Source organism: Scyliorhinus canicula, chromosome 18 (assembly GCF_902713615.1).
Source record: "Scyliorhinus canicula chromosome 18, sScyCan1.1, whole genome shotgun sequence".
Taxonomy (NCBI): Eukaryota; Metazoa; Chordata; class Chondrichthyes; order Carcharhiniformes; family Scyliorhinidae; genus Scyliorhinus; species Scyliorhinus canicula.
This window is the reverse complement of record NC_052163.1, coordinates 117,866,736-117,879,448: the sequence shown is the minus strand read 5'-3', so window position 1 is coordinate 117,879,448 and position 12,713 is coordinate 117,866,736. Positions and strand designations below refer to the sequence as shown.

Sequence of the window (12,713 nt, the reverse complement as noted above, 5' to 3'; positions counted from 1 at the left end):
AACTGTGACTATTGGAAATTTACTCTTTTTTTTGGGGGCTACGCTGGCTGGTGCTCATGTTTCTGTTCCTCATGACCCTTCTCCCACACAACTTTATCTCTCCCGATCACCTTTGTTTCTTTTCCCCCCCCCTCGCATGCTAATCAAACTTCCCCTAAAATGCATCTGTGCTACTTGCCTCAATTGCTCTGTGTGGCCGCAGGTTTTGCATTCTCTCTGCTCTCTGGGTTTCTTCCGAATTGTCTTTTGAATGTATGCATGACTGACTTATATTTATAGTCCCCTGGTTCTGGACTCCCCCACAGCTAGAAGGTCTTTTCTATATCTGCCATATCAAATTATTTAATTAACTGAAAGATTATTAGGTCCGCCTTTTCTTTTCGAGAGAACTCCTGTTTGTTCCTTTCATTTCATTTGGTTATAACTTTCAGTTCTGTCACATTTTCTAGAGTGCTATGTCTCTTACATAGACTTTCCGCAGTGTTTTATGTTGACCTGTAATAAATTATGCATACCACTCCAGTAACATTCATAGTATTTGACCTCAGAAACTTGCCACTGCCCAACGTTTAAAAAAAAAATTAGAGTACCCAATTATTTTTTTTACCAATTAAGAGGCAATTTAGTGTGGCCAATCCATCTACCCTGCACATCTTTGGGTTGTGGGGGCGAAATCCACGCAGACACAGGGAGAATGTGCAAACTCCACACGGACAGTGACCCAGAGCCGGGGCTCGAACCTGGGACCTCGGCGCCGTGAGGCAACAGTGCTAACCACTGTGCTACCTTGCCCCCCCCCCCGGCAACTGCCCAAAGCAAGCAAATATTTTATCAACATTCAGGTGAATCTGTCTTTGCCTCCATTTGTACCATGTGCAGATTAACTCTGCAAAACTGGGCGGCCCAGTAGCACAGTGGTTAGCACTGTTGTTTCACAGCTCCAGGGTCCCAGGTTCGATTCCCAGCTTGGGTCACTGTCTGTGTGGCGTCTGCACGTTCTCTGTGTGGAAACCGGAGCACCTGGAGGAAACCCACGCAGACACGGGGAGAACCTGCAAACTTCACACAGACCGTCACCTAGGCCGGAGTTAAACCTGGGTCCCTGGTGCTGAGAGACAGCGGTGCTAACCACTGTGCCACCATGCTGTCTCTACCTCAACCCGCACACTCTCCCCATACCCCTTGACGCCTTCAAAACCTAGAAAGCAACTCCCCAAGGCTTCCTCGACAACACCATCTACTGCCTAGAAGGACAAAGGCGTAGAAAGACGTACTGGAACACCACCACTTGCATGTTCCTCTCCAAGCCCCACACGATCCTGAATTGTTACTATATCACCGTCCATTCACTGTCGTTGGGTTAAAGTTTTGGATACCTTGCTCCCTAACCGCACTGGGGGTGTATCTACACTACATGGACTGCAGCAGTTCAAGTTGGCGGCTCATCACAACCTTCCGCAGGGCAATTAGCGATTGGCAATGAATGTTGGGCCATGTTGGCGATGCCCGCCTCTTGCGAAGGAAAACATAAAATTGGTTACAAGTGACCCGTCTCCCTATGTGAGTGTTGGAAGCTTATTTGACCATGTGGGATTGAAGTTGCACTCATCTAACATCCGAGTGCAAGTATTTCGCAGGAGAAGTCACTGTGTGATAATTGAGTGGGAACCCTGGCTTATCCCTTTTCAAATCCCTCTCTCTCACTCATTCGAAACCGGGATGATCTCCATTTGCAATGACTGACTGGTCTAATGGAATTAAAGTTGCGCTTTCCCCTGTCTCCGTCAGTATGGCTCAACTGGCCACCAGACTACACACTTCCAACTGAGCCATGAGCGAATGATGCCTCCCAAACATGGCACAGCAGTTACCAAAGCTCGGGCTGCGAGTTGATCCCTGCACCGAGAGAATTCTAAGGTTTAACAGAGAACAGTGAAAAGTATAGCGCAGGCCCTTCGGCCCTCCAAGCCTGTGCCGATCATGATGCCCTAACTTAAAAATAAACCTTCTGCCCTTACTCGGTCCGTATCCCTCTATTTCCTCCCTATTCATGTATCCATGTTGCTAATGTGCTGCTTCCACCGCATCCTCTGGCAGCACGTTCCAGGCACCCACCACTCTCTGTGTGAAAAACCTACCCCGCACATCTCCCTTAAACTTTCCCCTCTCACCTTGAACCTGAGCCCCCCTTGTAATTGACACTTCCAAGCCTCTCATTGTCCACCCTGTCTATGATTTTGTAGACCTCTATCAGGTCTCTCCTCAACCTCTGTCTTTCCAGTGAAAACAATCTTAGTTTATTCAACCTCTCCTCATAGCCAACACCCTCGAGACCGGGCAACATCCTGGTGAACCTTCTTTACACTCTCTCCAAAGCTTCCGCGCCCTTCTGATAATGTGGTGACCAGAACTGCATGCAGTACTCCAAATGTGGCTTAAGCAAGGTTTTGTATAGCTGCAACATAATTTCCCAATTTTTGTACTCAATGCCCCAGCTGATGAATGTAAGCATGCCTGCTTTTTTAAAATAAATTTAGAGTACCCAATTCATTTTTTCAAGTTAAGGGGCAATTTAGCGTGGCCAATTCACCTACCCTGCACATCTTTGGGTTGTGGGGGCGAAACCCACGCAAACACTGGGAGAATGTGCAAACTCCACAAGGACAGTGACCCAGAGCCGGGATTGAACATGGGACCTCGGCGCGGTGAGACAGCAGTGCTAACCATTCTGCCACCGTGCTGCCCCAAGCATGCCTTCTTAATAACCTTGGCCACTGGTGTTTCCAATTTTAGGGAACTGTGGACCTGCACGTCCAGATCCCTCAGTATGTTAATGTTCCTGAGATTTGTGATTTCATCCGAATGCAAATATGTCATGCATCAGAAAACTGGTGGTGCTATCGCAGGTGTAATTAAAAAGAACCAAACTGATTAAGAGATAGGAGCAAGGATCAGAGACTCAATTATTTTTGAACAAAGGAGCTGAATGTCTTTACTCATCAATTGTCTTTATGATCGGTACCGTCCAACCATTAGTTGATGTGCAAGAGCAGCTCAAGGTTTTTTAAAAAAAAAGCTGCCTCCAATTTCTACTTGTCTCATTCCGGTGAGTGTGGACTAACATCGGAAGCTTGCCACGAAGCCACAATCCTCCATTCGAGGAGCCGTTGGAAGTATGTGGTTTTACTCAGTGCGCGAGTGTACTTGTCAGTAAACTGTTACATAACTTGTGGTTGCAAAGTTCGTAGAGACGCAGCAAGATCCGTCTTTCTGATTTCTTTGAACTAACATGTTTCCTCCAGTCAGTGTTTTTGGAGATTTCAGGTATTTTTTTTCCTGAAGCTTTGTTTATCCAGCTGCAGGTAAGGGCTAATGAGGCCGCAGCTGTTGGTAGCGTTTATAGGTGAGAACTCCAACGTGTAGGGTAACAGGTAGCTGGGAATTGGAGCATAATCAAAGGCTATAAACTAGTTTGTAAACTTTTAAAATCCGATTTTTCGAGGTTGCATTACAACCGTTGCACTCTTTGTGTGAATATTATCTTCCATAATCAATTTTTAAAGTGTCTATTTCAATTTGTGATTGAACAATATTGTCGATGAGAGCCGCAAGATTTGCAGACCAGCATTTACGATGTCTTGCAAAGAAGCAGTGTGACTCATTGTTCTCACTGTAGTGTATACAAGGGGTGTACAGCTTGTTTAGTATTTACTTCCAGGCAATGCCACATCACGTAAAAATAATAATAATCTTTATTATTGTCACAAGTAGGCTTACATTAATTACACTGCAATGAAGTTATTGTGGAAAGACCCCAGTCGCCACATTCCAGAGCCTGTTCGGGTACACGGAGGGAGAATTCGGAATGTCCAATTCACCTAACAGCACATCTTTCGGGACTTGTGGAGGAAACCAGAGCACCCGGAGGAAACCCATGCAGACACGGGGAGAATGTGCAGACTCCGCACAGACAGTGACCCGAGCCGGGAATTGAACCCGGGACACTGGAGCTGTGAAGCAACAGTGCTAACCACTGTGCTACCATGCCACCCATACTTACTGGTACGGATACACTCTAGGCAAAATGGTTTGCACTTGAGGCTTGAATGCTTGGGTGCTGTTCCGTTGCGTCTCTTCCTATACCATCGTAGAAGCCCTTATGCGTGCCATTGTCTCCCCAATGGCTTGACTTCTCCAACAGTCCTCCATCAGCGATCCAAGTTCCAGTTTGTTTCAGTTCCAAATTTGCTGCCTTTTGTGCTGCTCGTTCATCAACCCCATTCTCGCTTGTTGCCACTGGCGTTCTATCCCCTCTTGAATATATTGAATTCAATGTTTTGTTTCTTGTCCACAGATCCCTTCATGCCTTTTTCTATGCTTGATATGATTGCAGGCGGCAGTCCACTCTGCTGTGCTGCAGCATGCCTTTATTGTTGTTCTACTGTGCTTTTCTCTTGTTCCACACCTGGTGGCATATACTTCGGTCTTTATGAAGATTGCCACCTTCCAAAGATGTCTTTTGAAACCGCTTTTTTTTGTTGGGGGGGGGGGGGGGGGGGGGCGGGGGCGGTCAGGTCAGATGCCTTGGGATAATTAAACAAACTGTTTAATTGTATAAAGTCAAGTCATTGTCGTTCACTTAATTCACCAGCCTCACGGCGCCGAGGTCCCAGGTTCGTTCCCAGCTCTGGGTCACTGTCCGTGTGCAGTTTGCACATTCTCCCCGTGTCTGCGTGGGTTTTGCCCCCACAACACAAAAGATGTGCAGGGTAGGTGGATTGGCCACGCTAAATTACCCCTTAATTGGAAAAAAATGAATTGGGTATTCTAAATTTATAAAAAATAGAACAATAATTCAACACCTCACATTTCCCCCAGGGCAGCGAATGACGATGGTGGGGGGGGGGGGAATCCATGTCGCATTATATTCACCCCCCACCATCTGGCCTAGGCTTGCAAAATCCTACCAACTGTCCTGGCTTGAGACAATTCACACCTCTTTAACCTGGGATAACACCTCTCTCTGGATCTGTAAAGACTTAATTACCTGCAAATGCTCGCATATATAGACTTTGTCTACATACATATATATATATATATATATATATATATATTTATATATGCTTCTGCAACCTACCTCCATTCACCTGAGGAAGGAGCTGTGCTCCGAAAGCTAGTAATTTGAACCAAACCATAGACCATAGACCAGTACAGCACAGAACAGGCCCTTCGGCCCTCGATGTTGTGCCGAGCAATGATCACCCTACTCAACCCCACGTATCCACCCTATACCCGTAACCCAACAATCCCCCATTAACCTCACACTACGGGCAATTTAGCATGGCCAATCCACCTAACCCGCACATCTTTGGACTGTGGGAGGAAACCGGAGCTCCCGGAGGAAACCCACGCACACACGGGGAGGACGTGCAGACTCCACACAGACAGTGACCCAGCCGGGAATCGAACCTGGGACCCTGGAGCTGTGAAGCATTTATGCTAACCACCATGCTACCGTGCTGCCCGACCTGTTGGACTTTAACCTGGTGTTGTCAGACTTCTTACTGTGCTCACCCCAGTCCAGCGGCGGCATCTCCCCATCAGCCGTAAATATGTTCCAACAGTGGAGCATCCACAAACCTCTGGGATAGAGAATTCCAAAGATGCACAACCCTCTGAGTCTCCGTCCTAAACAATTGGCCCCATACCCTGCGACTGAGCTCAGTGTTTTAGGTTCCCCCCTGACCAGCGGAAGCAACCTCTGCGCGTCCACTCCCATCAGACCCCCTCAGATTCTTTCAAGGCTCAGTGAGATCGCCTCCTCCTCTTATTCAAAGATTGCGTCATTATTGGGTCATCTCGGCTTTCATTTTTCCACTGTGTTTCCCTGCCGACGCAGAATGGCTGCTGATGCCTGACCCTGCATTCGCATTAGTCCGCCCACATGTGGAAATCCAACCTGTGGAGCCAGTGAGGCAAAGTGACATGGTCCAAGGTCATTATAGTTTGGCATCCGTAGTGGAGTTGTGGTCTGGGAGGAGATGGGAGTCAATTAGCAGTGGTCCTCGGGCAGTTAGGCCTCCTCAACAGGGTTAGAAATGGAGAGATAAGGGTGGCATTTGGCGCAGTGGTTAGCACTGGGACTGCGGCGCTGAGGACCCGCGTTTGGAGTCCCTGCCCTGGGTCACTGTCTGTGTGGAGTTTGCACATTCTCCATATGTCTGCGTGGGTTTCACCCCCACAACCCAAAGATGTGCAGGTTAGGTGGATAGGCCACGCTAAATTGCCCCTTAATTGGGTAAAAAATAATAATTAGTGAATGTAAAATTTAAAAAAAGAAGAAGAAATGGAGAGATAGTTGTGACTAAATGCAATAGGGAAGCTCCGATGGGGTCCCCCACATGGATGCAAATGTCAATGTATCATGTTTTGGCAATTAAATTCTTAAGCTAAGTGCATTGTTAAAGAGAGGTGATGTTCATTGGCTCAACCTTCAAAAGAGTCTGAATGGTCACAGCTGGAACAGGGGAGGGAACCATAAGGAGGTTATAACTCTGCTGAGCTGTATGAAGAATTGACTTGCTGAAGTTAAAGAATAAGCTGCTGTATTATTCCAGCACCATATACTATTTTCAATCTTAACAACGAGCCCCCCCCCATCCCCCAACCCAACCCACACAAAGAGGTCTGCACTGTGTATCAGCCAGGGAAGGCCCCAGTAAAGACTGATATTGATATTGCAACTGGAGGGAAGAGCATGATCTGCAACTTGAGGACGGTGAAATAAATCCAAGCTTCCTGCTTTCTTGACCGTGCTCCTAAGCCCCACCAGGAGTAAGACACAACACTGCACATGCATGGCGTTGGCAACAAATGGAGACTTCCTTTCTCAAGTCAAAAGCGATCCAGTCTGGCAATGCTCTCCTGATATGTATGCCCATGTGTTTCTGGGATAGTCCTTGTGAATCTTCTCTGTATCCTCTCCAGTGCCTCTGTGTCCTTTCTTTATAACATGGCGACTATAACCAACACAACCTCTGTCAAATTTAAAAAAATATATAAATTTGGAGTACCCAATTCATTTTTTTCCAATTAAGGGGTAATTTAGCATGGCCAATCCACCTACCCTGCTCATCTTTGGATTGTGGGGGCGAAACCCATGCAAACACGGGGAGAATGTGCAAACTCCACACGGACAGTGACCCAGAGTCGGGATCGAACCTGGGACCTCAGTGCCATGAGGCAACAGGGCTAACCCACTGCGCCACCGTGCTGCCCTCTCTTTGTCAAATTTGAAAGTGCGTCACGGATTGTGCATGACATTGAATCCCGCTGAGTGCCTATGGTGCATTTATTTATTTATTTTTAAACTTTCAAAAACTTAGCCTTTAATTATCAAAACCAAACAAAGGCACTGAACAGATGTAAAAAGTTCTAATCTACTTAAACTTTCACATGGAGAAAAGCAACATCAAAGGATAAATTTGGCACTCCCAACAGGAACAATGTGGATTGATGAAATGCTGCTAGTGTTGTGTCCCTTATCTCCGACCCTGCCCTCCATGAATCCCACTCTAGTTGAGTATGAGGAGCTGAATTTACCTTCATAGTTAATACAGCTAACAGAGGCACAAGTGCAGTGATACGCATCTGCAGCAGAATGCTGTTTCCTATGTGCTCCTGCTTGATGGGAATGTCAAAAGGTACGATAGTTTCCAATACTCTTGTGCAGGTGTGGCGTGGTTTCATCACAGGAAATTTGATTGCTTTCTCAGTCACCATCAGAGGCTGCATAAAATATTAAGTGTGGCAAGGCATGTGCGAAGGAAAAATAAATATCAAGTGTGTAATTAAAAAAAACCTAATACCCCAAGCATTGGAATATTAATGTATCAGGGGAATGTACATATTCAAACAATTGGCGTAAAGTTTTATCAAAGACTTTTAGGATATAATTTATCTAGGAACATTCACATTGTAGCAAACAAAATATATCACAGGTGTGAGAGGGAGAGAGCAAATGTTTGATGGACCAAGTCCCACATCAAAGCTTTCTAAACCATTAAATGGATCAAATCTCGCAAGGTTGGGCTGCATATTATTTTGGTAAGTAGCACAGCAGAAAGAAAATCATACCAGGGCAGCACGGCGGCGCAGTGGTTAGCACTGCTGGCACACGCCGCCGAGGTCCCAGTTTCGAACCCGGCTCTGGGTCACTGTCCGTGTGGAGTTTGCACATTCTCCCCGTATCTGTGTGGGTTTCACCCTCCCAATCCAAAAAGGTGCAGAGTAGGTGGGTTGGCCACACTAAACTGCCCTTTAATTGGGAAAAATGGATTGGGTACTCTAAATTTAAAGGAAAAAATTCCCCCAAAAAGAGAAAAAACCATACCATAACTATGTGGGGTTCATCTGCTTAATGCAAGATAAACAAAAATACTCCGGTTCACGATAAGACTGCGTAAAGATGATTCTTGGCTTCCTTGAGGTTAAAGAAACTTCAGGTGATATTCGGATGCGCAAGTCAAACTATTCAGGGATTCAATGTTTTTCTTTAAAGGAATGATAGAAACATTTGATTAAAGGTGACAATTTCACAATATCTTTGACAAGTTTAAACTCCACAAGCTATAAAAAGGCAAAGCTGGGCAGCACGGTGGCCTAGTGGTTAGCACAACCGCCTCACGGCGCTGAGGTCCCAGGTTCGATCCCGGCTCTGGGTCACTGTCCGTGTGGAGTTTGCACATTCTCCCTGTGTCTGCGTGGGTTTCGCCCCCACAACCCAAAAATGTGCAGGGTAGGTGGATTGGCCATGCTAAAAAAACCCTTAATTGGAAAAAATAATTGGATAATCTAAATTTATAAAAAAAAGGCAAAGCTGGGTTATTCTAAAACAATGCTTTTGTAGGTGTTGTTATTTTATATTTTAAAAAGCGTGGTTCAAAATAATTCAGCTGAATTCGGCCAATTCATCTCGCCACCTTCCAGCATTTTACACTGTACATTAAAGCCTTGTAGAACAATTCGAGCATATTAGGCAATCTTGTGAAAAATATGGGACAAATCCTGCTGGTGTTTCTGAATGCAAACAGTCAGAATGCAGTGCTCCCTCAAAGTAAATGGGGCTAATTTTAGTCCAGTTTGATTCCCCATCATGATTCTGTCGGTGACTAGATTTTCTGCCATGGTGAATAGGGAGGAGGAGCACTCTCCAACGGGGAGGTATTTGGCAAGCTCGTCAGCTGCCCTCCATGCAGCCGCTCATTCATTCGCAGTTCACATCCATCCTGGAGCATCCGTGTCACAATACGAGTGATATTTAGGGAATCGTCAAGCCCGCAGTGAGGCCGCCCTTCATACTTCATTCCCAGCTTTTCCAGCATGGACGGGAGTTTAGTTTGAGTCCTGGGAACCTTGTAGAAGTTACCACAACTTTTTCGGATGTTAATCCATTTCTTTGCAAACTGTGGATATTCAATGCTACTAAGATGGCACTGAACATTCAGGAACTTATTCATGTCCCAGGAGCCGTCAGTTAACACTGCATATCTGCATTTGATTCCAAGTTCCTTCTCTCTCATCCAGTCAACTATTCGCTGAAGAACATCTGGGAAACTTCCTGCCTTGTCAACCATATCCTGTGTGATGCCCGTGAGTTTGGTACAAAATTCTGTAAGCTTGGACTGGTTTGACATATTCTTGGAATGTATCCTCAATTTCAAGAGTACGAATATTCACGAGGGCAACAGGAAATTCGATAATTTCATTACAAAAGAGATGGTGCTAAAAGGTCTTAAAATTGACAAATCTCCTGGCCCCGATGGGCTACATCCTAGAGTTCTGAGGGAGGTGGCTGAAGAAATAGCGGAAGCGTTGGTTGAGATCTTTCAAAAATCACTGGAGTCAGGGAAAGTCCCAGACGATTGGAAGATCGCTGTTGTAACCCCCTTGTTCAAGAAAGGATCAAGACAAAAGATGGAAAATTATAGGCCAATTAGCCTAACCTCGGTTGTTGGTAAAATTCTAGAATCGATCGTTAAGGATGAGATTTCTAAATTCTTGGAAGAGCAGGGTCGGATTAGAACAAGTCAACATGGATTTAGTAAGGGGAGGTCGTGCCTGACGAACCTGTTAGAATTCTTTGAGGAGGTGACAAGTAGGTTAGACCAGGGAAACCCAGTGGATGTGGTCTATCTGGATTTCCAAAAGGCCTTTGATAAGGTGCCACACAGGAGGCTGCTGAGTAAGGTGAGGGCCCATGGTGTTCGAGGTGAGCTACTGGCATGGGTTGAGGATTGGCTGTCTGACAGAAGGCAGAGAGTTGGGATAAAAGGTTCTTTTTCGGAATGGCAGCCGGTGACCAGCGGTGTTCCACAGGGTTCAGTGTTGGGGCCGCAGCTGTTCACCATATATATTAATGATCTGGATGAAGGGACTGGGGGCATTCTAGCGAAGTTTGCCGATGATACGAAGTTAGGTGGTCAGGCAGGTAGTGCTGAGGAAGTGGGGAGGCTGCAGAAGGATCTAGACATTTTGGGAGAGTGGTGCAGGAAATGGCTGATGCAATTCAACGTGAGAAAATGTGAGGTCTTGCACTTTGGAAAAAAGAATCCAAGCATAGACTACTTTCTAAACGGTGAGAAAATTCATAATGCCAAAGTACAAAGGGATCTGGGAGTGCTAGTCGAGGATTCCCTAAAGGTAAACATGCAGGTTGAATCCGTGATTAAGAAAGCGAATACAATGTTGTCATTTATCTCAAGAGGGTTGGAATATAAAAGCAGCAATGTGCTACTGAGCCTTTATAAGGCTCTGGTTAGGCTCCATTTGGAGTACTGTGTCCAGTTTTGGGCCCCACATCTCAGGAAGGACATACTAGCACTGGAGCGTGTCCAGCGGAGATTCACACGGATGATCCCTGGAATGGCGGGTCTAACATATGAGGAACGGCTGAGGATCCTGGGATTGTATTCATTGGAGTTTAGAAGGTTAAGGGGAGATCTAATAGAAACTTACAAGATAATACATGGCTTAGAAAGGATGGACGCAAAGAAACTGTTTCCGTTAGGCGAGGAGACGAGGACCCGTGGGCACAGCCTTAGAATTAGAGGGGGTAAATTCAGAACAGAAATGCGGAGACATTTCTTCAGCCAGAGAGTGGTGGGCCTGTGGAATTCATTGCCGCGGAGTGCAGTGGAGGCCGGGACGCTAAATGGCTTCAAGGCAGAGATAGATAAATTCTTGATGTCGCGAGGAATTAAGGGCTACGGGGAGAATGCTGGTAGGTGGAGTTGAAATGCCCATCAGCCATGATTGAATGGCGGAGTGGACTCGATGGGCCGAATGGCCTTGCTTCCACTCCTATGTCTTATGGTCTTATGGTCTTAAGTACTCTGGTGGGTTGTTCTCTTCACACGTTGCTTCAAAGTCAATGACGCAGATGTAATCGTAGTACGTATCTGAACACTCTGGTTTGATTAACAATGCCTGAGTCAGTTTCTCCTTGTAGTAATTTTTAAATTGCTTTCTCAGCCTTTACTTCCCTGGTTTCCAGGTACAGCTCTGCTAGCTTTATGCGAAGCTCGTCACGTGTCATCCTGTGAATTTGGCCATTTGTGACGACAATTTCTTTGTAGACTGGGTCGCTGAACTCTTTAACATAGGCAGCATGGGTAGCTTTCACTGGCAGCTCTTGTCCATCAAGTGTGCTGCGCTGCTTCACCTGACCCTGGCCTGAGCCCGGGCCGCGCTCCGCGGCCCTCGGGAGATTCTCCTTCTGCTCCTCCTCCATCCGCCGCGAAGCCACAGTTGTCACTCCCTATGGTGCATTTATGGGGGAGCTAGATAAATACTCGGGAGGGAGGGAGCTTGGAATAGGCTAGTCTGCTGACCGGGTTAGATGGTAGGGGGCTTGATTGGCGCATAATACGTTAGTACAGAGAAATTGGGCCGAATAACCTGATGTAGTGCTGGACATTTGATTTAGTGCTGCATAGGGAAACATTACTGTGATTTTGCACGCAGCGAGGTCTGACAGACGGCTTTATTGAAATTGTAAGAATCCAGTGGCAGCTTATTACCGAGAATGTTTGTGATCAAAGTCAACAAATTTGATATAAATTTTTTGAAAAACACTTACTCACCCTTAAACAATTTAATTAAAAGTAGGGTATAAAGTCTTGCATTTGTTTAGCATCTTTATGCTTTTCATGAATTGTTCAGATTACTTCAGGAGATTAATTATTTTTGGAATTTGGTATTGTTACATTGGAAAACTTTTCCATCGTAGTTCAGAACACTTGTACCTTTGGGATTGACAGGAAGGAGCCATAATCACTTTTCTCTTTAAATAACAGTGAAAACGGGTGAAAAGCATTGTTCCTGCCAGAGATCGATGTAGAATAATCCAGATGTTGAATTTAAAAACTCATGACAAATTGAAATTTATGCCTGCGTTTTTAAAATTCCACAGCTCAATATCAGATTTCATGATTGAAAATCTATTTCAAAATACCCGATTTTAGTTCAAAACTTTAAAACTAAAGTGATTAAAAAGTAACAGCCCGATCTTTTTGAGCAATTGACCCTGTGAGTGGATTATCAGATGGCCAGCTCGCCTTGTTTTCGTTCATTCCTAGAAATGTGTGCTTAAACTGAGTGTATATCCTGCTCTTCATAATTCAAATTGAGGTATCTGTCTGTTAATACGTTTA

At 45.5% G+C, this 12,713-nt stretch overlaps 2 protein-coding genes across 3 annotated transcripts in view; one reads left to right on the top strand and one right to left on the bottom strand.

Annotated features, from left to right (window-relative positions):
* The window catches only part of LOC119953562 (insulin receptor-like), a 258,898-nt gene that overhangs the window by 20,427 nt on the left and 225,758 nt on the right, over nucleotides 1-12,713 (top strand). The gene's annotated exons all lie outside the window — the stretch shown is intronic.
* On the bottom strand, nucleotides 9,132-11,611 carry LOC119953563 (3'-5' exoribonuclease 1-like). Its single transcript, XM_038777956.1, is given in 4 exon segments — nucleotides 9,132-9,678; nucleotides 9,680-9,768; nucleotides 11,386-11,533; nucleotides 11,535-11,611. Coding segments are annotated over 4 exon segments (807 nt in total). The 5' UTR covers nucleotides 11,597-11,611; the 3' UTR covers nucleotides 9,132-9,170.